Raw genomic sequence first — 27,094 nt, 5'->3', positions numbered from 1 at the left:
ACTAGGGAGAGCTTTGTTTGCGTCTCTGTGTATGGAGTAAAGGTGCACTAGAGATTTGTTCCCTCTAGTTGCACAGATGAAATTAGGTAAAACATATTTAAGTTTTCCTGTATTACAATCACCGACCACTAGAAGGCCCTGTATGGCCCTATATAGGTAGATAGAGGTTATATAGAGGTTTTTGTGCCAGCATTGGTATGTGGTGGTAAATAGATGGCTACGAAAAATATTGATGAAAACTCTTGGTAAATAGTATGGTCTACAACTCTTGAGGTATTCTAACTCAGGCGAGCACAACCTCGAGACTTCCTTAATATTAGATATTGCGCACCAGCTGTTGTTCACAAAGAGACACACTCCCCCGCCTTTGAGTTTACAAGACACTGTTATTCTGTCCTGCCGATGCATAGAAAAAGCAACCATGTCCTCGCCCAGCCACGACTCTGTGAAGCATAGGATATTACCGTTGTTTTGGTCCAGTTGATAGGATAGTCTCGAACGGAGCTTGTCTAGTTTGTTCTCCAGTGATTGTACAGTCGCCGATAGAACAGAGGGTGGTGGTGGTTTATTTGCTCACCGCCGTAGTTTCATCAGGCTGCCCCGACACCAGCCTCTATATCCCCGTCTTTTCCTCTTCCAAGTGTCAGGGATTAGAGCCTGTTCCCGGGTGAGCAATATGTAATGCGCCGAGTCATTGAATTAGAATTATTCATCCAAATTAATGTCCAAAAGCTCTTCCGGCCATGGAAAACGACGGTGGAGACATTATGTACAAAAAAAAGTTTCAATCACAGAAAAAAAAACACACGAAATAACATAATTGGTCAGGAGCCTGTAAAACGGCCACTATACATCCCTGTGTGTGTGTGTGTGTGTGTGTGTGTGTGTGTGTGTGTGTGTGTGTGTGTGTGTGTGTGTGTGTGTGTGTGTGTGTGTGTGTGTGTGTGTGTGTGTGTGTGTGTGTGTGTGTGTGTGTGTGTGTGTGTGTGTGTGTGTGTGTGTGTGTATATTTGAGTGTCAGTGTAGTGAGTGTGTGGGTAGAGTCCAGTGAGTGCTTAGAGCCAGTGCAAGAGAGTCAGTGAAAGAGAAGGGGTTCAATGCAATCTGGGTAGCCATTTCATTAACAGTTCAGCAGTTTTATGGCTTGGGGGTAGAAGCTGTTCAGGAGCCTTTTGGTGCCTGACTTGGGGCTCTGGTACCAAAAAGCCCATGCAGTTGGTCTGAAAAATATAACCATACAGACACAACACTTGTATCATTGCTGCCATGACTGCACTATGTTACTAACGATAAGTTAAATTCAATATGCAATAACCTTATTTAACACAAAAAGTCAAAACTCAGAGTGAAGTTCAATTGTTTAATACCAAATATGCAACAGCTGTAATGCGCACCCCTCGAGTGGCACAGCTGTATACATACTGTACGTCTCGAGTGGCGTAGGACTTTCTTCCACTCCCCTCCCCCCAAACTTCTTCAGAAGTTTTCCACTGTGGTTGACTTTCACCCTGATTTAAGACCGCGTCTGACAATAGTTTAATCATCATTTGTGCCACATCCTGTTCTCATCCTACTATTACTCCAGATAACATATTGGAGGTCTCCAGTCACCGGGAGTGCACAGACATTTTTACAAACCGACACACTCAATTTCAGCATAACACTTTTCTCTTTCACTATGACTTTGTAAGACAAAACATCCCAGAGACTTGAGCCATCATTCTACTTCTCCTTAATCACGCAAAAGCCATTAATCCCACAAACAGCACTTATTTACAATCTATCACTTTCTATAGTCTCAGTAGTGCATAACGCACCATAGTGGTTCCCAATAAGAACCAAAATAATGTGTGGGAAAATAAAGACAGGATTAGGCCTACTTTGAGCTACCACTAGGAGACCTAGGATATGGATTACTGGCATGAAACAGAGTGTGTTGAACTGTCTTACCAGGGAAGCTAACCCCAGCTTACCAGGGAAGCTAACCCCAGCTGTGCTGTTTGTGGTTCTCTCTTCTTGACATCCTGCCCTGCCCCTAATTCTGCTGGCTAGCGGTGCATTGACTCATCAATAATTGGGCCTATACCTTTCATTTCACAGATAACTTTGTGTCTTTTATTTTCAAGGGTGTTGTTAGATTTGTATAGGCAGTAAGACACCCATCTACTGTGAGTGTAAAGGGATAATTGCCTCTGGGGAGTACTGTTGCAATCTGGGTCCCATGACTTCAAACTTCTCAGTCAGAGGATCCCTACTGCTACTGCCTGTCCTCACGAACCTTGATCATGAAATTCAGTCATCCATAACTAGAACCTGTTGGCCCAATTCAAAATCCTTAAGCAATAAAGCACACTACTGTCTTTTGTTCAACATTCCCTTTGTATTCTTAGTATATTCATGCAGAAATCCTTGCTTCTCAAACCCGAAGCAGCAGCTTCTCCACCCTCACCTACTCATCCTCAGTTAGGAAGTTCTTATGGAGTTGCTGTCATTCGCCTTTGATTTCTGCTCTGACATTTTCTCAACTGTTATTGTTTGGTAAGGAGTGGCATAGATGCCAACCCTAAAATGCAATTGTATTATCATGATGAGGAAAGAGATATGCATCCTGCCGTCCATAGGCCCTTGTAACTATTTACTTTAAAATTATATATATTATTGATTTGCTGTTGCATTTACTAACAAATTGAAAGAAGAGGCTGAAGTATTTCTGGTAGCTATGATTCATTTATCAGTTTTCACGACTATTCGTAGTACAGTGCTCGCATATGACAATTCTAATGTACATCTGTATTGAGGCAGTCGTAACTGAATTATGTGCTGATTTTGTGCAAAATCATGTGAGTGATATATGTAATGATAGCCAAAACATGGCAGTCTAAAAGAGCAAGACATCTCAGAGGTCATTGTGGAAGCGAGCGAGTGAAATGTTTTTCACTTCCAATTTACAGCACATCAAGAGACAGCAGGGCCCTGACAGCGTCAATAAATAAACAGAAGGGTTTTACTACCCAAAACACAATATCCTGCCCCGTTCCATAATAGTGTGGCATTAAAACAATATTACCATGTTTTATTTCCAGATTAGATTCCAGCCGTGTGCTGCAGGTTGAGGAGAATGGCATGCCTTATCTCTGTCATCTAGCAGTGACAGCATGCGGTCAGGACAGGCGCAGGGAGGAAGGGCCACACTTTTTATACAGACAGAAAACACACATGGGGGATTGATCTAGCCTAACTCTGTGTGATAACATCCAGTCAATTTCCTTTACATCAACTGTGAGTTATTTGCATGGGCTCACCCCCTATTCCTGGGATGACTATTTCTGCTTATTTTGAGGCCGTGACTGTATAAAAATATGCCAGGGTTGAATTAGACTACCAAGAATTATACATTTGCTGTGATTATCCATTTCCCCTATATCAATATAATAATTTAGGTACCACCTAATGACAATATTTGATAACCATACACTTTACATAAACACAAACTATTGTTATCTGTGGGGGAAATTTTATCCATTATGAAAATGTCTCCATACTGCTAAGTGCTACTCAATGGGGTATGTCTTACCATGCAAATCATGTAGTATGTTTAAATTGTTTCATTAAACTTTCGGTATTTTTGCCAATATCATATCCTCTGTTTTCATTCCCCCAGCTGTCCGAAAGCAGCAAAGTCTACGTCCAGCTTCAAGGTAAGCTCTGCAGGATGAAATATTCATTGCCAATAGCTCTTCTTCCCTATCTGTCTGTGGCAGTATTTGCTGTTGAATTAAGCAGCTTTAGCAGTTCTCCCACAATTATAACTTGCTGCAGTAGAGTATTTTGAGTCGCTCTTGCCATTGGCTGTCTGTCACACCACATGGGTCAGCCCAAAGCAGCACAGAGCAGTGTAGGTCTCCAAGCCGCAAATCTGCTGAGCCAATAGTGCCCCAGCTCAGCCCCACCGAAACAGACCAGATCTGCTAACCAACTGTATTACCTACTAAACATGTTGGAGTGACAAAAAAACACCCGGAGAAATACCGCAATGACTCACGCGTGTTATACCCCTGTCAGCAGGTAGCAATCCCAGGTGTGTCATCTTACCTCATTTATATGTCACACAGTGGTTGCTAATTTTCATCACCCCATGTGGAGTATGGGTACATTAGCCTGTTCATTTGGAGGAGGCCAAGCTGATGATACTGTAACTCTATAATTGTAATTACAATGACCTTTCACAGACACACTATTTTCTTTGGTTCTGAAGCTCAGAGCTTCAGCTGGTGTGAATTTCTAAGGAACTAAGGTGCGGTCCCTTTTTCGCAACAGTTAACCTGGAGACAAACGGGGAAAAAACCATAGATGACAGATTTTTAAGCAACGGCGTTCCAGAACACCTGAAGACCTTTCTTTCTTTCTTTCTTTCTTTCTTTCTTTCTTTCTTTCTTTCTTTCTTTCTTTCTTTCTTTCTTTCTTTCTTTCTTTCTTTCTTTCTTTCTTTCTTTCTTTCTTTCTTTCTTTCTTTCTCTCTCTCTCTGTGTCTCTCTATGTGTCTCTCTCTCTGTCTCTCTCTGTGTGTGTGTGTCTCTCTCTCTGTCTCTCTCTCTCCCTCTCTCTCTCTCACTGTCTCTCTCTGTCTGTCTCTCTCTCGCACTCTCTCTCTCGCACTCTCTCTCTGTCTCTCTGTGTCTCTCTCTCTGTCTCTCTCTCTCTCTCTCTCTCTCTCCCTCTCTGTCTCCCTCTCGCACTCTCTCTCTGTCTCTCTGTGTCTCTCTCTCTCTGTATCTCTCTCTGTCTGTCTCTCTCTCTCTGTCTCTCTCTTGCACTCTCTCTCTGTCTCTCTGTGTGTCTCTCTCTCTGTATCTCTCTCGCACTCTCTATCTCGCACTCTCTGTCTCTCTGTGTCTCTCTCTCTCGTTCTCTCTTTAGATCTACTCATCTCTTTCTTGCCCCCCCACTCTCTCTGTCAGCCCCTCATCTCACCACCATAGTAAATGTATGTCATTACTCAAAGCAGCTTCCCCACAGCCCTGACTTTAAATTTAAAATTGTGGGCCGATTTCCATCCCAGGTACATCAGAGCTCAGAGCTGTTCAGGGATGCAGCTCTCCAACACCCTGTGATTAATAGCTCTCTCATACAGGGCTATTCCTCACCACGTTTCTACACTGGTGCAAGTAGTACTGTCCACTCCAGGAAGGCCCGCATTTTTGGGGGGTTTCTCAGATTGTTCTGGCAATTCTCACATAGAAACTTCATTGGGAGGAAGGATATTTGATATGCTTTTTACATTTGTATCACAAATAATTTGAGAACATACCCAAAATATTTTGGGCCTCCCTGACGTGGAATTGCCCAACAATCACTACCCCAATCAATATATATGAGAGAAGAGTCTCTGCCAGCTCAGCTGTTGTGTTTTCTATGTAATATAGCTTCTGTATGATTCTTTGTAGTGACATGACTGCATGTGTGTTCCTCTGCATGTATGTCTGAGAAAGCATAGAGTACCTTGTAACATGTCAAACAGAATTAATTAACAGTTTCAAATTGGTAAGATTTTTTTTTTTCAGTGTCAGAAAGGGAGTTGATTTTAATCCAGTCTTGTGGTTGTTATTAGACCCTTGTTAGATGCCTTTGTGTCCATATTGTTTACCAGAAGATTAGTTGTTCTAGTCCCTCTTTTGAGCCTTGACACGCTGAGGCTCTATTTCTCCTCCCAGAATAATTCATATTCATCCTTCATAACTTTATTTCTCGGCTCTTCTCAGACACAACAAAACGCGCTGGCAGAATCAACGCCTCCAGTATCAGAAAGAGATCAAACCCTTAGCCTGTCCTGTCAACATTTATCCCCTCCATGTCTTCACACTCAGGCACAGTGGGGGACACTTTCTCATCTGCCTGTTTTCTTTTTCAATATTATTTTGTTTCCATTTGTTTTTGTTTTGTTCAGAGTAAATCAGAGCATGTTCTGCCAAACAGGGCTTGTTTTGCCCTCCCGTGCGATTGCGCAATGACACACAGTATAAAAATGACAGATACCTAAAACTCTTCTCTTGTATTATAGGCAGGTTAGAATAGGCCCATTTAAGCTCCAAAATGTGTGCGGGGGAAGAGTCTTGGCACAGGGAGCACACTCCAAGATACCTCCTCAGTGAAACATGATAGAGGCCCAGGCATCCCAGCTGCCTGATTGAAGAGGCGTCTCTCTCTGTGTTACCCTTTGGTTGTGGTGAAACCTCCAAGGGCAGAGTGTAGTGTTAGGAGAATCCAGAGGCTGCAGGTCCATCTAAGAGGCCCGGTATCAGTGGAGTGTGTTGCCCCCCTGCTTAGTGCACTGTGTGGAGGGGGTAGATGGGTGCAGGGCCGGGGAGAGCAAGCTGGTGTGTGACAGGGGAGAGCAGGAGTGAGGGCTGGGTCTTCTGAGGTGGAGCAGGTTTTAGCAGGTTTTATAAAGCAGGTTTTATAAACAATATTCTGTTGATTTCCTCCAGTGCTGCCACATCTTGAGAGTAAAAAGTGTGTAAGAGTCGTATATTTCCTGGCAGTTATTGGGAATAATCTTGGTGGAAATCAGTTCCAAGTCTAACTCCCTATAATTTGCCCTAAATTCGGTTTAAATAATATTTGAAAGCTGCAGTGTTTCAGAAGCTCTTATTTAGCCTCTGTGCTCAGTGTGTCTCAAACTGTGGAAGTCTCCAGGCGTACTGACAAAAGCCACGGAACACACACACACACACACGCGCGCAATGACAGGGAGCTATGCAAAGTGTCCCTCAATATCAAAGGCAGAAGAACAAAACAGTGTTTCTGCGATACAAGGGACAGGAGACAGGCCCAAAAAAACGCTGCTGGCACAACAGACAATTTATCCAATTCGGTTTCTCCCCTTAAGAAAGATGAATAGTTTCTAAATCTCTGGGGAATTCTATTTTCTCTATTTATATTGAGTTCTTCTGCTTGCTTTTACAGGCCTGCAAATACATTTTCCTCCATTCTTTCTCTATTTCCTATAAAATATTTGGCATGGATCCTCAGATCCTCAAAAAGTTCTACAGCTGCATGATCGAGAGCATCACTGCCATGACTGGTTGCATCACTGCCATGACTGGTTGCATCACTGCCATGACTGGTTGCATCACTGCCATGACTGGTTGCATCACTGCCATGACTGGTTGCATCACTGCCATGACTGGTTGCATCACTGCCATGACTGGTTGCATCACTGCCATGACTGGTTGCATCACTGCCATGACTGGTTGCATCACTGCCATGACTGGTTGCATCACTGCCATGACTGGTTGCATCACTGCCTGGTACGGCAACTGCTCGGCCTCCGACTGCAATGCACTACAGAGGGTAGTGCGAATGGCCCAGTACATCACTGGAGCCATGCTTCCTGCCATCCAGGACCTCTATACCAGGCGGTGTCAGAGGAAGGCCCTAAAAATGGTCAAAGACTCCAGCCACCCTAGTCATAGACTGTTCTCTCTGCTACCGCACGGGAAGCGGTACCGGAGTGCCAAGTCTAGGTCCAAAAGACTTCTTAACAGCTTCTACCCTCAAGCCATAAGACTGCTGAACAACTAATCAAATTGCTACCAGGACTACTTGCATTGCCCCCCCCCCCCCCCTTTAAGCTGCTGCTAGTCTCTGTTTGTTATCTATGCATAGTCACTTTAACTCTACCTACATGTACATGTTACCTCAATTACCTCGACTAACCGGTGCCCCGGTTAACCAACAAACTGCATTTGTTGGTTAACCTTGTAAGTAAGCATTTCACTGTAAGATCCACACCTGCTGTATTTGATTTGATCTGAAGTTGTGAAAAGGTTATAACCTTTTGTCGACACCGTTGGTCCTCCCCTGAATTGGTGGGATGCAATTCAGCTCAAATCTAACATTGTATCTTTTCTCTATTGCATCATAAACCTGTAAACATTTCACGAGGCCCTTCCTTACAAGCTGTAAGAAAGTCATAAGAACAGGTTGAGAGAAACCAAGCATTGCTGCCACGCCAGGTTTCCATGTCCCTGCTGCAGAGGCCTCTGTGGCACAGACGGGAGATTTTGCTGATCTCACAAACCAATACCCCAGGTTACACAGCCTTTTAATTGCTTTGTTTTATATTAATTGAAGATGTGATACTGTAGGGTCCTTGCTTCCTCCCTCAGCTCCAGCAGGTCCAGGGTTAGTGGCATGCCTGTCACACTCTGTACTGTCATTTTAAGATGTTCTGTAATAGCGTTAAAAGAGCTGCCTTATCCTCCTGATCTGGCCTTATCTAGACTGGTAGGAAGGGATTTCACTGTAGCACGGTCACGTGTTTACTGGGACTGTGTATGTGCAAGCAATTGTATTTATTTTCTTGTGAGTGAAATCATATTTTATTGTGAGTCTATGTTAGGGGTTAGTATGTACACTGAGTGTACAAAACATGAAGATATCGAGTTGCATCCCCACCCCCGTTTGCCCTCAGAAAACCCTTAATTCAATAGGGCATGGACTCTACAAGGTGTCGGAAGCATTCCACGGGGATACTGGCCCATTTTGACTCCAATGCTTCCCACAGTTGTGTCAAACCGGTGTTCCTGAGACCTACTACCATACCCCGTTCAAAGGCACTTCAATATTTTGTCTTGCCCATTCACCCTCTGAATGGCACACTTAGAAAAAACATCTCAATTATCTCAAGGCTTAAAAATCCTTATTTAACTTGTCTCCTCCCCTTCTTCTACACTGATTTTAAGTGGATTTAACTGACATCAATAAGGGATCATAGATTCACCTGGATTCACCTGGTCAGTCTATGTCATGGAAAGAGCAAGTGTTCATAATGTTCTGTACACTCAGTGTTTGGTATGTGTACTTAAGGTATAGATTTGTTACGAATTGATTGGTAACCTATTATTATCTTATATCCATATTAATGTGTAATATTAAATTATGATAATATCTATTATCCATATTATTATATTCTAAATTACAGAATTAAGTAATTGTAGACAATTATAAACCAAGAGTTCAAGTGTGGGAATTGGAGAATACCTCGACACAGAAATTGAATTCTGGGAATTTCCAATAGGTTGTTTCTGGTAAGGGCACTCTCAATTGTATCCTGGGTGCGTGCAACCTATACCTTTACACAACAGTAACCCCTACCTACAGTCCTGCGTTCTCCTGATAGACTTTGTCCTAAACAACTCATGATACTTACTGTACCATTGCTGGTCCCTTTTGTCACATTGAATGACACATGGGTAATGCTACTAGGAGTGTCATACTGTTGATAGAGAGTCACACTGCAGTGCCTAGTAGGCCAACGTGTGTTATTTAGGGCCAGGGGTTATTTAGGGAAATTGTGTTTTGATCTGCTTGGCAGGCCAAGTGCAGTGGTAGCTGGCATGGAAGTCCAGGCCCACTGCAGGCCAGCCAGTCCCCCACTAATCTGGGGGAGGGGGGGCGCATGGAAGGTGGATGATCTGGGAAAAGAGAAGATTAAGTCTGCATCTCAATTAAGGTCACTTCTACAAAAACACTGATGTGGTTAGTCTGATATGGAGTCAGTCAAATTCCATTTAGGAATTAAATGCATCAATGTGACTCCCAAATTCTGTATTGTACATTTCGATGAAACTGATTTGTCTGTAGTTGTTTTGTTTGCATGACTCACAGCTTGTAGTACAACTTTCCAACTTCCACCACTTCTCTTCTCCGTCGATGTTTCTGCTGTGATCTAAGAGTTATGTTAGAGCATTAGTCACTGCTGTCTCCTTCTCCTCATGACCTTGGCTGATGAATGGCTCTCATTATCTGCTGTGGTAGTTGCGCTGTTCATTATAATGGGTTGTGATACACTCTGCCATCTGTCTGTCTGTGTGCCTGTCTGTGTGCCTGTCTGTCTGTTCCCAGGTGTGAGTGGGGAGGATGTGCATGTGTTCCTGCTGGTCTGTGGCCTGAGGAGGGAGAGAGAGGATCCTTCAATCTGCTGGAGGCAACCTCAGGATTACCCCGTAGCCCCAATATGCTGCCCTAAATAGATCCTCTGCCTTGACTTTCACTGGACAGAAGCCCTGCCACAATTACATTATCTAATCTGGTACCTGAGCTATTCTTATATTTGCATTTCCACACAGAAGCAAAGGGAAAGAAAGTCACTTGAATTCTGGTTGGCTGTCAGCCACTGTCTCTGGTTGATGTCTTTCAGAGTGGCACACTGAGAATCCCCTGGTAGTGCTCATCATCATCGGGCTTAAGGTGAGTGACCGTAATAGGATCAGGGTGATTGTACAGCTGAGAGGTCAAGCCTCCTGTGCCTCCTTTACTGTCTGCGTTGGTCTGTTAGAGCAGATCATTGCATGGACTGCAACGTGCCTCCGGAGCCAGGTCAAAGGTACCTCTAATCGGATGTAGCACAGATAACAGCATTAGCCGGCATTAAACTGGAATAACGGGCGACATTGAGCATCTCCCGAGCTGCACCCTAGGAGCCAGGGGCAAGTTACCGTTTCAGTGCTGAGCTGACCCACCTGCCTGACTCCCACCCTGCCTGTTCTCTCAGAGCAGCCAGCCCACTGTGGTGCTGCAGTGCAACTGCTTGACGAGCCACAGCACCAGGACATCTGTTGGGCTAGATTATGGTCTGGCCCGTCGGGTGTTTCTACCCTGCCTGGGGTAAGGTCACACTCCACTGGGCACCAGTGTCATAAAGGGCAGCATGGGATCAGGCCACTGATGTCACTCTCTCTCTCTGTCACATACAGTATTGTGTGTTAAGGGCAATGGTATTAATGAGCAGTGGTGTAAAGTACTTAAGTAAAAATACTTTTAAGTACTACTTATGTAGTTTTTTGGGGGGTATCTGCACTCTACTATTTATATTTTTTACAACTTTTAATTTTACTTCACTACATTCCTTTAGAAAATATTGTACTTTGTACTCCATACATTTTCCTTGACACCCAAAACAACTTCTTACATTTTGAATGCTTAGCAGGACACTGAAATGGTCCAATACACACACTTATCAACAGAACATCCCTGGTCATCCCTACTGCCTCTAATCTGGCAGACTCACTAAACACACATGCTTCGTTTGTAAATTATGTCTGAAGGTTGGAGTGTGCCCCTGGCTATTCACAAATTTAAAAACAAGAAAATGGTGCCATCTGGTTTGCTTAATATAAAGAATTTAAAAATATATAGACTTTTCTTTTGATACTTAAGTATATTTTAAACCAAATACTTTTAGACTTTTTACTCAAGAAGAATTTTACTGGGTGACTTTTACTTTAACTTGAGTCATTTTCTATTAAGGTATCTTTACTTTTACTCAAGTATGACAATTAGGTACTTTTTCCACCACTGTTAATGAGAGGTCCTGGCACAGTCACGCCGAGGGCCACACAGGATGTCTGGGAAGGAGGATAAGTAGAGAGCCACTGCAAAATAGTCCTCAGGTCGGGTTCACTCTTATCAATAGTAAGAGTTAGTTCTCACCCCCAGCACTAAAACCAGAAAGTTGTCCACTGATTTGATAGCAGTCTACTTTCCGTGCTTGATTATTGATCTTCTGAGAAGTGCTGCCAAAGAGTGGCTGTATCAATGGGCACCTTGGTAATTTTACTCCTGCTGTTTCCCTGTGTGATCTTCACCATTGGCCATTTCCTATTGATTATGTGTGGGCATCCTCCCACATACTGCTTTAAATAAACCATCAAATAATTTAGCCTGTTTTTCCCCCTACTCAATCTTTTTGTAACTCTCTCTAATACAACAGTACCATAAAAAGCTAGGCTCCAGTGCATTCGTAAAGTACTTAGACCAGTTTACTTTTTCCATATTTTGCTACATTACAGCCTTATTCTAAAATTGATAAAATGGTTTCTTTCCCTCGTCAATCAACACACAATAACTCATAATGACAAAGCAAAAAACGTTTTTTGGGAATGTTTGCAAATGTATAAAAATATCACATGTACATAAGTATTCAGACCCTTTACTCAGTACTTTGTTGAAGCACCTTTGGCAGTGATTACAGCCACGGTTCTTCTTGGGTATGACGCTACAAGTTTGGCAACCCTGATTTGAGGAGTTTCTCCCTTTCTTCTCTGCAGATCCTCTCAAGCTCCATCAGGTGGATGGGGAGCGTCCTATTTTCAGGTCTCTCCAGAGATGTTCGATCGGGTTCAAGTCCAGGCTCTGGCTGGGCCACTCAAGGACATTCAGAGTCTTGTTCTGAAGCCACTCCTCCGTTGTCTTGAATGTGTGCTTAGGGTCCTTGTCTTGTTGGAAGGTGAACCTTCGCCCCAGTCTGAGGTCCTGAGAGCTCTGGAGCAGGTTTTCATCAAGGATCTCTCTGTGAGAATATTGTTTCTCAGACGAGCTTCAATGCCATACAACTCTCCTTCCGTGGCCTTCAACTGCTCTTAAATGCAAGTAAATCTAAATGCATGCTATTCAACCGATCACTGCCCGCACCTGCTCGCCCATCCAGCATCACTACTCTGGACGGCTCTGACTTAGAATACGTGGACAAGTACAAATACCTAGGTGTCTGGTTAGACTGTAAACTCTCCTTCCAGACTCACATTAAGCATCTCCAATCCATAATTCAATCTAGAATTGGCTTCCTATATCGCAACAAAGCATCCTTCCCTCATGCTGCCAAACATACCCTCGTAAAACTGACTATCCTACCGATCCTCGACTTCAGTGATGTCATCTATAAAATAGCCTCCAACACTCTACTCAACAAACTGGATGCAGCCTATCACAGTGCCATCCGCTTTGTCACCAAAGCCCCATACACTACCCACCATTGCGACCTGTACGCTCTCATTGGTTGGCCCTCGCTTCATAGTCATCGCCAAACCCACTGGCTACAGGTTATCTACAAGTCTCTGCTAGGTAAAGCCCCGCCTTATCTCAGCTCACTGGTCACCATAGCAGCACCCACTCGTAGCACGCGCTCCAGCAGGTATCTCTCATTGGTCACCCCCAAAGCCAATTCCTCCTTTGGTCGTCTTTCCTTCCAGTTCTCTGCTGCCAATGACTGGAATGAACTGCAAAAATCTCTGAAGCTGGAGACTCATATCTCCCTCACTAGCTTTAAGCACCAGCTGTCAGAGCAGCTCACAGATCACTGCACCTGTACATAACCCATCTGTAAACAGCCCATCTATCTACCTACCTCATCCCCATACTGTATTTATTTATTTATCTTTCTCCTTTGCACCCCAGTATCTCCACTTGCACATTAATCTTGGGCACATCTACCATTCCAGTGTTTAATTGCTATATTGTAATTACTTCGCCACCATGGCCTATTTATTGCCTTAACTCCCTTATCTTACCTCATTTGCACTCACTGTATATAGACTTTTTGTTTATTGACTATGTTTTGTTTATTCCATGTGTAACTCTGTGATGTTGTATTGTTGTATTGTTGTATGTGTTGTATGTATGTTGTTGTACTGTTGTATGTGTCGAATTGCTATGCTTTATCTTGGCCAGTTGTAAATGAGAACTTGTTCTCAACTAGCCTACCTGGTTAAATAAAGGTGAAATAAAAAATAAAATAAAACATGTTCTGAGATTCCTTTTGGTGGCTTTGGCAAACTTCATGTAGGCTGTCATGTGCCTTTTACTGAGGAGTGGCTTCCGTCAGGCCACTCTACTGTAAAGGCCTGATTGGTGGAGTGCTGCAGAGATGTTTGTCCTTCTGAAAGGTTCTCTCATCTCCAGAGAGGAACTCTGGAGCTCTGTCAGAGTGACTATATGGTTCTTGGTCACCTCCCTGACTTAGGCCCTTCTCCCCCGATTGCTCAGTTTGGCCGGGCAGCCAGCTCTAGGAAGAGTCTTGGGGACCTTCAATGCTGGAGAAATGTTTTAGTACCATTCCCCAGATCTGTGCCTTGACACGATCCTGTCCCGGACAGGTGTGCCTTTCCAAATCATGTCCAATCAATTGAATTTACCAATTGATTGTGGACTCCAATCAAGTTGTAGAAACATTTCAAGGCTGATCAATGGAAACAGGATGCACCTGACCTCAATTTCGAGTCTCATGGAAAAGGGTCTGAATACTTGTGTAAATAAGGCATACTGTTCTTTTATTTTAAATAAATATGAAAACATTTCTAAAAACCTGTTTTTGCTTTCTTATTATGGGGTATTGTGTGTAGATTTATGAGGATTTTTTATTGATTTAAACCATTATAAACTCAGAAACGTCCTCTCACTGTCAACTGTGGTTATTTTCAGCAAACTTAACATATTTGTATGAACATAACAAGCTCCACAGACATGTGACTAACAGAAATTGAATAATCTGTCCCTGAACAAAGGGGGGGGGGGGGCAAAATCAAAAGTAACAGTCAATATCTGGTGTGGCCACCAGCTGCATTTAGTACTGCAGTGCATCTCCTCCTCATGGACTGCACCAGATTTGACAGTTCTTACTGAGAGATGTTACCCCACTCTTCCACCAAGGCACCATTCCCCCCAGACATTTCTGGGGGGAATGGCCCTAGCCCTCACCCTCTGATCCAACAGGACCCAGACGTGCTCACTTTGTATTGAGATCTGGGCTCTTCGATGGCCATGGCAGAACACTGACATTCCTGTCTTGCAGGAATTCACGCACAGAATGAGCAATATGGCTGGTGGCATTGTCATGCTGCAGGGTCATGTCAGGATGAGCCTGCAGGAAGGGTACCACATGAGGGAGGCGGATGATGTCTTCCCTGCAACGCACAGCATTGAGATTGCCTGCAATGACAACAAGCTCAATCCGATGATGTGTTACACACCGCCCCAGACCACGACGGACCCTCCACCTCTAAATTGATCCCGCTCCAGAGTACAGGCCTCGGTGTAACGCTCAATCTTTCGACAATAAACGTAAATCCGCCCTCAGTCCAGCCTCTCTCAGCCTATTGCGGACAGTTTGAGCACTGAAGGAGGGATTGTGCATTCCTGGTGTAACTCGGGCAGTTTGTTGTTGCCATCCTGTAGCTGTCCCGCTGGTGTGATGTTTGGATATACCAATCCTGTGCAGGTGTTGTTACACATGGTCTGCCACTGCGAAGACGATCAGCTGTCCGTTCTGTCTCCCTGTAGCGCTGTCTTTGGTGTCTCACAGTACGGACATTGCAATTTATCCAGATCTTTAGTCCTCATGCCTCCTTGCAGCATGCCTAAGGCACGTTCCAACAGATGAGCAGGGACCCTGGGCATCTTTCTTTTGGTGTTTTTCAGAGTCAGTAGAAAGGCCTCTTTAGTGTCCTAAGTTTTCATAACTGTGACCTTAATTGCCTAGCGCCTGTAAGCTGTTAGTGTCTTAACGACCGTTCCACAGGTGCATGTTCATTAATTGTTTATGGTTCATTGAGCAAGCATGGAAAACAGTGTTTAAACCCTTTACAATGAAGATCTGTGAAGTTATTTTGATTATTACGAATAATTTTTGAAGGACAGGGTCCTGAAAAAGGGACGTTTCTTTTTTTTGCTGAGTGTAGAATAAGGCTGTAACTTAACAAAACGTGAAAAAAGAGAAAGGGTCTGAACACTTTCCGAATGCACTGCATATTGTGTTTTGTGTTCGAAGGCGCCTTTGAGTAGAATTGGCCAGGGTTACACCACTGTCTAAACTGATGTTTTACTGGTACTTCCTGCTCTGTTGTAGTTTGTGTTGTTGTTTGATAAAAAATATTCAGTGAAAGCAGAGCCTTTCGTGATTCATGTAGATGACATCAAATGAACCACAGTGGTGTCTGTGCTCACACTTAGATATGAAAGCAACAACATATCCATCTGTTTTAAACATAACAGTATGCTGGCGATGTATTGCTAATTATTTAATGCAAGATAATGGAGTTGTTTAAGGTTGATCAGGGAAGGGAGGGTATATATGTGTATGATGATGTCTTTCTGCAAACAATTTCACACAGGTTCTGTTATTCTGTCCACTAAAGTTACTATATTGATATCTGTATCATGACTATCATTGACTAGTAATCACTGATGTCATACTTTATATTGTCTCCCTGACCCTTCTATCTTTGTAAATCCCAGCGTTGCTTCTGGACGATGAGTATTTTCAAGTAAGATGATTTGCATGTGATACACATGCGCCTCAAATATCACATTTAAATTCTGAAAGCGATAAGCATGACAATAAAACAAAGAAAAGAAAACAGCAGCTTGCTTGCAGCGTCTTTGACCTAAATTGCTATGTTGCTAGGACTTTGCAGTGGGCCAGCTAATGCACGCAGATCCCACAGCACAATTAATCAGATTGGGCACCCCACCCTGACCCCAATCTCTGAAAATACAGGATTAATCTCTGAAAATACAGGATTTTCAGAGAATGATTTGGCTATGTTAGAAATGATAAGCTGTGCCATTGTTGTGTATCTTATGGTCATGATTAAGGCATGGCTGTCATTATCTCATGGAGGGTAGAGGTATGGACCCAGAACTGTAAAAAGGTAGAAGTATGCACTATGCAGTACCTAGGCTACTACTCAATTCTAGATCTCTGTAGCCTACAGTATTCAGTACAGATCAGAACAGTCCTATTCCCAAGGAAGTCACATATTCCTTTTGTAGAGTGCCCTGCATGTATTTCAATACATTCTGGAAAAATCAGCAAATGCTCAAGATTAATACATAGTTAAACAGCATAAAGTCTAACCTGCTTTGACGGGAATGTAGAAACTATTTACCAACAGATTAATCATGTCAAAAGGTATATTTTAAAATGGTTATTTTCTCAGATTTTTGTCTTAGATTGATTCTTTTTTTTATTGAAGAAGTAAAAGCAATCAGTAAAAGGTAAAGCCTTTAAAACTTTTCTTTCATGGTTATCAGTTAAGTAGAACTTTAGGGCTGACTAAAGATATGCCAAACTGATCTAGAGCCTGCCATTTCTGAGAGAAATTCAAAGACGCCCCGCCCGGCTTATCTTACGCTTTATCTCGTGTGACCCAAGAGAGCATGTAAACAAACGTTGCTTATGTCTGCTGTAGTGTTAGCAGAATGCAAATTAAAAAGAGGTAATCTAACTTGTTATCATGCATCATGCCGTGCATCACGCCCTGCCACTCCTCCTGCCCATTATTCACTGCTGTGTGAGCCCCGAGGTGAGTCCTGTGGTGAGCCCCGAGGTGAGTCCTGTGGTGAGCCCCGTGGTGAGTCCTGTGGTGAGCCCCGAGGTGAGCCCCGTGGTGAGTCCTGTGGTGAGTCCTGTGGTGAGCCCCGAGGTGAGTCCTGTGGTGAGCCCCGTGGTGAGTCCTGTGGTGAGCCCCGAGGTGAGTCCTGTGGTGAGCCCCGAGGTGAGTCCTGTGGTGAGCCCCGAGGTGAGTCCTGTGGTGAGCCCCGAGGTGAGTCCTGTGGTGAGCCCCGAGGTGAGTCCTGTGGTGAGCCCCGAGGTGAGTCCTGTGGTGAGCCCCGAGGTGAGTCCTGTGGTGAGCCCCGTGGTGAGTCCTGTGGTGAGCCCCGAGGTGAGTCCTGTGGTGAGCCCCGTGGTGAGTCCTGTGGTGAGCCCCGTGGTGAGTCCTGTGGTGAGCCCCAAGGTGAGTCCTGTGGTGAGCCCCGAGGTGAGTCCTGTGGTGAGCCCCGAGGTGAGCCCCGAGGTGAGTCCTGTGGTGAGCCCCGAGGTGAGTCCTGTGGTGAGCCCCGAGGTGAGTCCTGTGGTGAGCCCCGAGGTGAGTCCTGTGGTGAGCCCCGAGGTGAGTCCTGTGGTGAGCCCCGAGGTGAGCCCCGAGGTGAGTCCTGTGGTGAGCCCCGAGGTGAGTCCTGTGGTGAGCCCCGAGGTGAGCCCCAAGGTGAGTCCTGTGGTGAGCCCCGTGGTGAGTCCTGTGGTGAGCCCCGTGGTGAGTCCTGTGGTGAGCCCCGTGGTGAGTCCTGTGGTGAGTCCTGTGGTGAGCCCCGAGGTGAGTCCTGTGGTGAGCCCCGTGGTGAGTCCTGTGGTGAGCCCCGAGGTGAGTCCTGTGGTGAGCCCCGAGGTGAGTCCTGTGGTGAGCCCCGAGGTGAGTCCTGTGGTGAGCCCCGTGGTGAGTCCTGTGGTGAGCCCCGAGGTGAGTCTTGTGGTGAGCCCCGTGGTGAGTCCTGTGGTGAGCCCCGAGGTGAGTCCTGTGGTGAGCCCCGTGGTGAGTCCTGTGGTGAGCCCCAAGGTGAGTCCTGTGGTGAGTCCTGTGGTGAGCCCCGAGGTGAGCCCCGAGGTGAGCCCCGTGGTGAGTCCTGTGGTGAGCCCCGTGGTGAGTCCTGTGGTGAGCCCCGTGGTGAGTCCTGTGGTGAGCCCCGTGGTGAGTCCTGTGGTGAGTCCTGTGTTGAGCCCCGAGGTGAGTCCTGTGGTGAGCCCCGAGGTGAGTCCTGTGGTGAGCCCCGAGGTGAGTCCTGTGGTGAGCCCCGAGGTGAGTCCTGTGGTGAGCCCCGAGGTGAGTCCTGTGGTGAGCCCCGAGGTGAGTCCTGTGGTGAGCCCCGAGGTGAGTCCTGTGGTGAGCCCCGTGGTGAGTCCTGTGGTGAGCCCCGAGGCGAGTCTTGTGGTGAGCCCCGTGGTGAGTCCTGTGGTGAGCCCCGAGGTGAGTCCTGTGGTGAGCCCCGTGGTGAGTCCTGTGGTGAGCCCCGTGGTGAGTCCTGTGGTGAGCCCCGAGGTGAGTCTTGTGGTGAGCCCCGTGGTGAGTCCTGTGGTGAGCCCCGAGGTGAGTCCTGTGGTGAGCCCCGTGGTGAGTCCTGTGGTGAGCCCCGTGGTGAGTCCTGTGGTGAGCCCCGTGGTGAGTCCTGTGGTGAGCCCCGAGGTGAGTCCTGTGGTGAGCCCCGAGGTGAGCCCCGAGGTGAGTCCTGTGGTGAGCCCCGTGGTGAGTCCTGTGGTGAGCCCCGTGGTGAGTCCTGTGGTGAGCCCCGAGGTGAGTCCTGTGGTGAGCCCCGAGGTGAGTCCTGTGGTGAGCCCCGAGGTGAGCCCCAAGGTGAGTCCTGTGGTGAGCCCCGTGGTGAGCCCCGTGGTGAGTCCCGTGGTGAGCCCTGTGGTGAGCCCCGTGGTGAGCCCCGTGGTGAGCCCTGTGGTGAGCCCCGTGGTGAGCCCCGTGGTGAGCTCCGTGGTGAGCTCCATGGTGAGCTCCGTGGTGAGTCCCGTGGTGAGCCCTGTGGTGAGCCCCGAGGTGAGTCCCGTGGTGAGTCCCGTGGTGAGCCCTGTGGTGAGCCCTGTGTCACACAGTGCGCTGCTACTGCTGTGTTTCTCCAGGTCAACAGGGGTCTACCTGTCCCAGGACAGAAGCCCTGGTTAACAGTTCAGTCTCAGAGGGGATGTCCTCTGAGAGTGAGGGAGCACTATATAGGGCATAGTCAGGAAATATATTTTTATCATCATAGTCATCATTGTCATCATTTTCAGTGGCATGCTCCGCCCCAAAAATATATCACAATGTATATTTTGTATGCAGCTCAGTTGGTGTAACGTGTAGTTCTTTCAAGGCACCAATATTCATTACTACTCCAACTTGGGGACCTCATTATTTGCTTAGTGTTATCTGACCCGTGCCAGAACAATTATAATAATGAATAGCTTGTCATACTATCTTTTTTATTATTCTCATAGAGAATGGGGTGTAATCCTGTTAATCTGTTTTAATTACTGTAGATTAAAACGATCCACAGAAGGCTTAAACCCTGATTAGCATGTTTCACTTCAACTGAGGGGGTATTACCTGAATGAATTACAATGAAGTCCCAAGGGGATACCTACAAGTAAAGTCAATAAAGGCAGGTAGGTATCTAGCTAGCTAACAATAGCAGTTGTCAGGAGAGTGGGGTTTGATGTAGCTGTGTCTGTTTCATGTTCTGTGTTGTTCAGGCAATGGATCTGGAGGTACCAGTGGAAATGCAGAAGAAAGACATAGCCACCAGCTGTAGCAACATAACTGAGCATAGCAGTACTTTTGGCTACTTGGCTACTTAGGTATGAGGAGAGAGGCTTACGACCACTGAGGTGTATCAGACCCACTTAGAATGGGAAGGTCTTTCCCCTGACACAGTCTGCTGTTTCTGAGGATTAACCTACTGAACTAGACACACTCTCCTCATGCTATTGTTTTTTGTAAGGCTTAAAATTACAACCATAATTTGACATGTCTCAGAGGCTTAGACTTTCGTGAGAATGTACACAGGTGAAAGAGTCAAGATACAATAGTATCCACTGAACTATACAGTATAATGGTGCACATTAGCAACCAAGCATGTGGAGAAAAAGAGAGTTCCTTGAAGGGTCTCTTTAACTGCTCAAAGAGAGGTTTGATGTGAAAAGAGTAAAGGTAGGTGTCAGCTGGCAGGGGGTCCGTTCTCAGCCTGGCGTGGTGGCAGGCAGGAGGGCAACATTAGCGTGATGCTACTATGATGCCATGAGATAAGGGACTGAACATTATTTATAATGAGGGATACCTGGAGAAAATCGTATCTCTCTGAAATGGATGGCCCTCTCTTCAGTGAAATATATTTTTACCCGACCCTACTTGAACGCTTGAAAACAAAAAGTGACCCTATCCTATACCCAAAATATGAATGAAAACATAAAGTGACCCTATCCTATACCCAAAATATGAATGGAAACATAAAGTGACCCTATCCTATACCCAAAATATGAATGGAAACAGAAAGTGACCCTATCCTATACCCAAAATATGAATGGAAACATAAAGTGACCCTATCCTATACCCCAAATATGAATGAAAACATAAAGTGACCCTATCCTATACCCAAAATATGAATGGAAACAGAAAGTGACCCTATCCTATACCCAAAATATGAATGGAAACATAAAGTGACCCTATCCTATACCCCAAATATGAATGAAAACATAAAGTGACCCTATCCTATACCCAAAATATGAATGGAAACATAAAGTGACCCTATCCTAGAAAAAAACTGCCTTTAATATACGCATTTCATGCAATTATACCTCATTTCACATTTGACTGGAGACAAGCAGAATATTTTTTTTAATACCACAACAGAGTATGACAACAAATGAGCTTATGTTGCAGCACCGGAGACGTTTTGATATGTATACGGGCTGTTGTTTAAAAAGAGGACAGTCTAAGTTTGGAACAGTGCTAAAGTTGTCCGTCAACTTCAAAAATGTAGAACAACAGAACCAGAATCTGATCATCAATGATTTTGAGAAAAAGCCATTCAACACAGCAACCACATATTATCAGGTATTGTAACTTTTTTAATTTGGGAAACTATCATTTTCTAATTTATTCTATTTTACTCAATGATATTGTTGTTACAACAGATTTGTGTTGACTGTGATTAGGGCATGGGAATATAAGAGCATCTGCTAGGCTAAATTAACAAACTAGGAATGCACAGCTCACCTCTCCGGGGAAGGATACGACGCAAGTGCTCAGCTGAGCCATGGAGAAATCACTCTAACGGTGAACCTCACACACAGATGGCTGCAGAGACGAGGGTAAGCTAAACCATGACCTCAACCTAGTTTCAATTGGAACTCTCTCTGGCTGACACAACTTTCTCACACAGGATAATTTGCATGTTGCACAAGCCTTTCCCAGCACTGGCAATGTGTTATCAGCCATTCATTCATTTGTGGAGTTGACTTGTTCATTTGATACACAACAAACACTCCTCAAGAGTGTTGGAAAGGCACTATAGATCAAGCACTTGAATGCCTGGAGCCAGAACAACTGTAGTATATTTATTATAGAGTCCATTGATTATAGCATACTGCTCATAACTTGTCATTTAATTGTATTGACCAGCAAGATGGCGACAACGATGGTTGCCCTCTTGCTAGCGCCTAGCCGATGTTGCAGTCTTTTGTTTCAGTACAGGGACATGGAATCGCATTTCAACAGCTCTGAAGCGAGATGCATGTGGCAAGGATTTCAAAGGGAAAACCAGCTGCACGGCAAACACCGATGCCTCTCTCCAAGACTTTCTATGCTCGCTTACAGGTAATCAACACTGATCCTCCTACGAGAGCCCCCACTGCTGAAGAGGACAGTGAGCTCTCGATATCTGTGGCTGACCTAAGGCCTTCAAGCGTGTGCATACTCGCAAATCAGCCGGCCCATATCAGCTCCACCTTACCTGACACCCTGGGCCACGTCCAATTTGCATACCGCCCAAAAAGATCCACAGATGATGCAATCGCCATTGCTCTGCACAATGCTCTATCCCACTTGGACAAACAGACATCTATGTGGAATACTGCTCCTCAACTACAGCTCAGCTTTCAAAACCATAGTCCCCTCCAAGCTCCAAGCTCAGCATGTGCCCTCAGATCCTCAAGAAGTTCTACAGCTGCACAATCTAGAGGGTCTTGGCCGGCTCCATCACTGCCTTGTACAGCAACTGCACCACCCTCAGCCGGAAGGCTCTACAGAGGGTGTAACAGACGGCCAAATACATCACTGGGGGCGAGCTCCCTGCCCTCCAGGACATCTACACCAGGCGGTCTGAGGAAGGCCTGAAATATCGTCAAGGATTCCAGTCAACCGAGCCACAGATTGTTCACTCTGTTACCATCTAGCAAGAGGTATCAGAGCATCAGGCCGTGGTCCAACAGGCTCCGTGACAGCTTCTACCACCAGGCCATCAGGCTGCTGAACAGCTAACCCTAGCTGTCACCTTGCACAGACCTGCACCTTAGAGAATATTTGAACCTTAAGGACTAACTGCACCTTAGAGATGATTTTCGCTGACCAACACACCCAACCATTACACCTAAACTTACACACAAACACACACTTGCACACATAAACACCCATAAACACACAAACAAGAATATTTGGGGCGGCAGGGTAGCCTAGTGGTTAGAGCGTTGGACTAGTAACCGGAAGGTTGCAAGTTCAAATCCTTGAGCTGACAAGGTACAAATCTGTCGTTCTGCCCCTGAACAGGCAGTCACCCACTATTCCTAGGCCGTCATTGAAATTGTTCTTAACTGACTTGCCTAGTTAAATAAAAATATACATGCACTTCTGTTACACAGTGGATTCGGAAAGTATTCAGAGCTCTTGGCTTTATCCACATTTTGTTACGTTAAAGCTAAAATGGATTAAATAAAAAATGTTCTTCTTCAATCTGATATAATGATGAAGTGAAAACAGGTTAAAAAAATGTTTTGAAACTTAATTACAGAATTATTCAGACCCTTTACTATGAGACTCGAAATTGAGCTCAGGTGCATCCTGTTTCCATAGATCATCCTTGAGATGTTTCCACAACTTGATTGGAGTCAACCTGTTGTAAATTAAATTGATTGGAAAATATTTGGAAAGGCACACACCTGTCTATATAAGGTCATAGTGCAGTCAGAGCAAAAACCAAGCCATGAGGTCGAAGGAATTGAGGTAGAGATCCGAGACAGTATTGTGTCCAGGCACAGATCTGGGGATGTGTACCAAAACATTTCTGCAGCACTGAAGGTCCCCAAAAACACAGTTGCCTACATCATTCTTAAATGGAAGAAATTTGAAACCACCAAGCCTCTTCCTAGAGCTGACCGCAGAGCCAAATTGAGAAATTGGGGGAGAAGGGTCTTGGTCAGGGAGGTGACCAAGAACCCGATTGTCACTCTGACAGAGCTCCAGAGTTCCTCTGTGGAGATGGGAGAACCTTCAAGAAGGACAGTCATCTCTGCAGCACTCCACCAATTAGGCCTTTGTGGTAGAGTAGCCAGACGGTAGCCACTCATCAGTAAAAGGCACATGACAGCCCGACTCTCAGAGCATGAGAAACAAGATTCTCTGGTCTGATGAAATCAAGATTGAACTCTTTGGCTTAAATACCAAGTGTCACGTCTGGAGGAAACCTGGCACCATCCCTACGGTGAAGCATGGTGGTGGCAGCATCATGCTGTGGGGATGTTTTTCAGTGGCAGGGACTGGGAGACTAGTCAGGATTGAGGCAAAGATGAAATAGGAAAGTACTGAGAGCCTTGATGAAAACCTGCTCCAGAGCGCTCAGGACCTCAGACTGGGGTGAAGGTTCACCTTCCAACAGGATAATGACCCGAAGCACACAGCCAAGACAACACAGGAGTGGCTTCGGGACAAGTCTTTGAATGTCCTTGAAAATATCTGGAGAGACCTGAAAATAGAAGCATGTGCAGCGACGCTCCCCATCCAACCTGACAAAGCTTGAGAGGATCTGTAATAGAAGAATGGGAGAAACTCCCCAAATACAGGTGTGCCAAGCTTGTAGCATCATACCAAAAATATTTGAGGCTGTAATCTCTACCAAAGGTCCTTCAACAAAGTACTGATTAAAGGGTCTGAATACTTATGTAAATGTGTTTTTTTATTTTTTTATTTATTAAATTTCTTTGCAAACATTTCTAAAACTCTGTTTTTGCTTTGTCATTATGGGGTATTGTGTGTAGAATGATGAGGGGGAAAAAATATTTAAATTCATTTTAGAGTAAGGCTGTAACGTAACAAAATGTAGAAAAAGTCAAGGGGTCTGAATACTTTCCGAATGCACTGTATACTATTTGTCATTACCCACTTCATATTTTTAAATACAGTGCATTATTACTATGCATACTACCTCTTCCATTCCTTCTAACACTTCTTATTTTTGATTTGACTCTTTTATTGTTATTTATATTGCTCAATGTACTGCATGGTTGAGGGAGCTAGCACAAAAGCATTTCACTGCACCTTTTATACCTGCTGTGAATTGTGTATGTGACTAATACAGTTTTATTGTATTTATTGCTGGGAATTAATGGCTTCCTCGTATGGCTCCATTTCAAATAAAGATGCCCTCCAAACATGATCACATCACTTGAGTGAAGTGAAACAGCCTGCTGTTCTGGCGTTGGCTGCAGCTCTGTTTACCCACAAGGCTCTTTGCTCCAGGAGATGTTGGCTGCAGTGCCGGAGCAGGAGTCCTCACTGAACGGCTGTGTGAGTCTGTATTATGTTACGGGTCTGGTCCCAGCCTCCCAGGCCACTAAATGAGCTGCCAGAATCCAAAAAGGACCTTATGGGCTCCAAACATTTCCACCGGCGCTCAGGGATAATGTCATTACTCATTTCATAATTGCTTGATATTTCTCCCCATCTCCTCCATCTCCTCCTGACAGCTGGTGTGGCAGGGCCATTAAATAGCATCAGACAGACACGGTTTGTGTTCTGCTCCCTTCATAAGCAAATAGGAAGCAGCAGAATAGGTTTGCAAAGGGCCATTGCACAGGCCTATTTGGAACTGGTCACAGATATCTCCATCAATTAGCAAGGCAAAGCATATTCAATATGAGTTTACCTTTCAGAATAGCAACACTCCCTCATGTTATTCACTGCTGTGGTTGGTTACACCTCATAAACTCACTGCTTTCATGGGCTCTTAGAGGCTTGTTTCATAACAATTTTTTTAGCAAGTAGTTTACTTTTGGGTAAAATACGAGTAAATATTTATACTGAAGCATTGATTTGTACTTGTCCCTCCTCCTCCAGGAATTTGTGCATGTGTCCCAGAGGGTGCTGGTAGATGGGGAGCTGAGGGAGCTTTTGGTGAGGATGGGAATGGGAAGCGCTATGTTGAGGAGCACCACTGCCTGGACCATGAGAGGGAGGCCTACCAGCGGCTGGTGGACATACTGCAGGCAGGCAGACTGAGGCAGCCTTACTGTCTCTCAGGAATAACACCAACGCTGACCTAGACCTTCTCTCCATCTGGGGCTTAACACATCGCCGTGTGCTCTTATATGAACTCTGCTGCTCCCTAAATACGCAGAGTTACAGCTGGGTTACACTTAAATCAGAAAGTCCAAAAGAGAGGCATTGCTTTAATGATTAGGTACACAACATGGCCAAAAGTAAGAGGACACCCCTTCAAATTAGTACATTTGGTTAATTCAGCCACACCCACTGCTGACAGGTGTATACAATTGAGCACACAGCCATGGAATCTCCATAGACAAACATGGACAGTAAAATGGCCCGTACTGAAGAGCTCAGTGACTTTCAATGTGGCACTTTCATAGGATGCCACCTTTCCAACAAGTCAGTTTGTCAAATTTCTGCCCTGGTGAACTGTAAGTGCTGTTAAATTGAAAGGTCTAGGAGCGCAAAGTAGTAGGCCACAAGCTCACAGAATGGGACCGCCAAGTGCTGAAGCGCAACACTCACTACTGAATTCCAAACTGTCTCTGGAAGCATGGTCAGCACAAGAACTGTTCGTCGGGAGCTTCATGAAGTGGGTTTCCATGTCCGAGCAGCCGCACATAAGCCTAAGATCACCATGTGCAATGCCATGTATCTGATCAGGCGGTGTAAAGCTTGCCACCATTGGACTCTGGAGTAGTGGAAACGCATTCACCGTTGTTTTATTTTTTTTACCTTTATTTAACTATTTAACTAAGTCAGTTCAGAACAAATTCTTATTTTCAATGACAGCCTAGGAACAGTGGGTTAACTGCCTGTTCAGGGGTAGAACGACAGACTTATACCTTGTCAGCTCGGGGGTTTGAACTTGCAACCTTCCGGTTACTAGTCCAACGCTCTAACCTCTAGGCTACCCTGCCACCCCAACCACTAGGCTACCATCTGGCAGTCCGAAAAATGAATCTGGGTTTGGTGGATGCCAGGGGAACGCGACCTGCCCGAATGCATAGTGCCAACTAGAAAGTTTGGTTGATTAGGAATAAGGGTCTAGGGCTGTTTTCCGTGGTTCAGGCTAGGCCCCTTAGTTCCAGTGAAGAGAAATCTTAACACTACAGCATACTATACTAGACGATTCTGGGTTTCCAACTTTGTGGTAACAGTTTGGGGAAGGCCCTTTCTTTTTTCAGCATGACAATGCCTCCGTGCACAAAGCGAGGTCCATACAAAAATGGTTTGTCGAGATCGGTGTGGAAGAACTTGACTGGCCTGCACAGAGCCCTGACCTCAACCCCATCGAACAACTTTGGGATGAATTGGAACGCAGAGTGCGAGCCTAATCTCCCTACACTAATGCTCTTGCGGCTGAATGGAAGCAAGTCCCTGCAGCAATGTTCCAACATCTAGTGGAAAGCCTTCCCAGATGAGTGGAGATCATAGCAGGAAGGGGGGACCAACTCCATATT

At 45.1% G+C, this 27,094-nt stretch overlaps 1 protein-coding gene across 1 annotated transcript; it reads left to right on the top strand.

The window, feature by feature from the left end:
- Nucleotides 1-17,072: 17,072 nt before the first annotated feature.
- Nucleotides 17,073-19,283, top strand: LOC116360550 (calphotin-like). Its single transcript, XM_031815297.1, has one exon. It carries the CDS (start codon nucleotides 17,073-17,075, stop codon nucleotides 19,281-19,283), a length of 2,211 nt encoding a protein of 736 aa, XP_031671157.1.
- The last annotated feature ends 7,811 nt before the right edge of the window (nucleotides 19,284-27,094 follow it).

Source organism: Oncorhynchus kisutch, linkage group LG3 (genome assembly GCF_002021735.2).
Source record: "Oncorhynchus kisutch isolate 150728-3 linkage group LG3, Okis_V2, whole genome shotgun sequence".
NCBI lineage: Eukaryota > Metazoa > Chordata > Actinopteri > Salmoniformes > Salmonidae > Oncorhynchus > Oncorhynchus kisutch.
The sequence above is the reverse complement of the archived record's forward strand: the minus strand, read 5'-3'. Positions and strand labels throughout refer to the sequence as shown.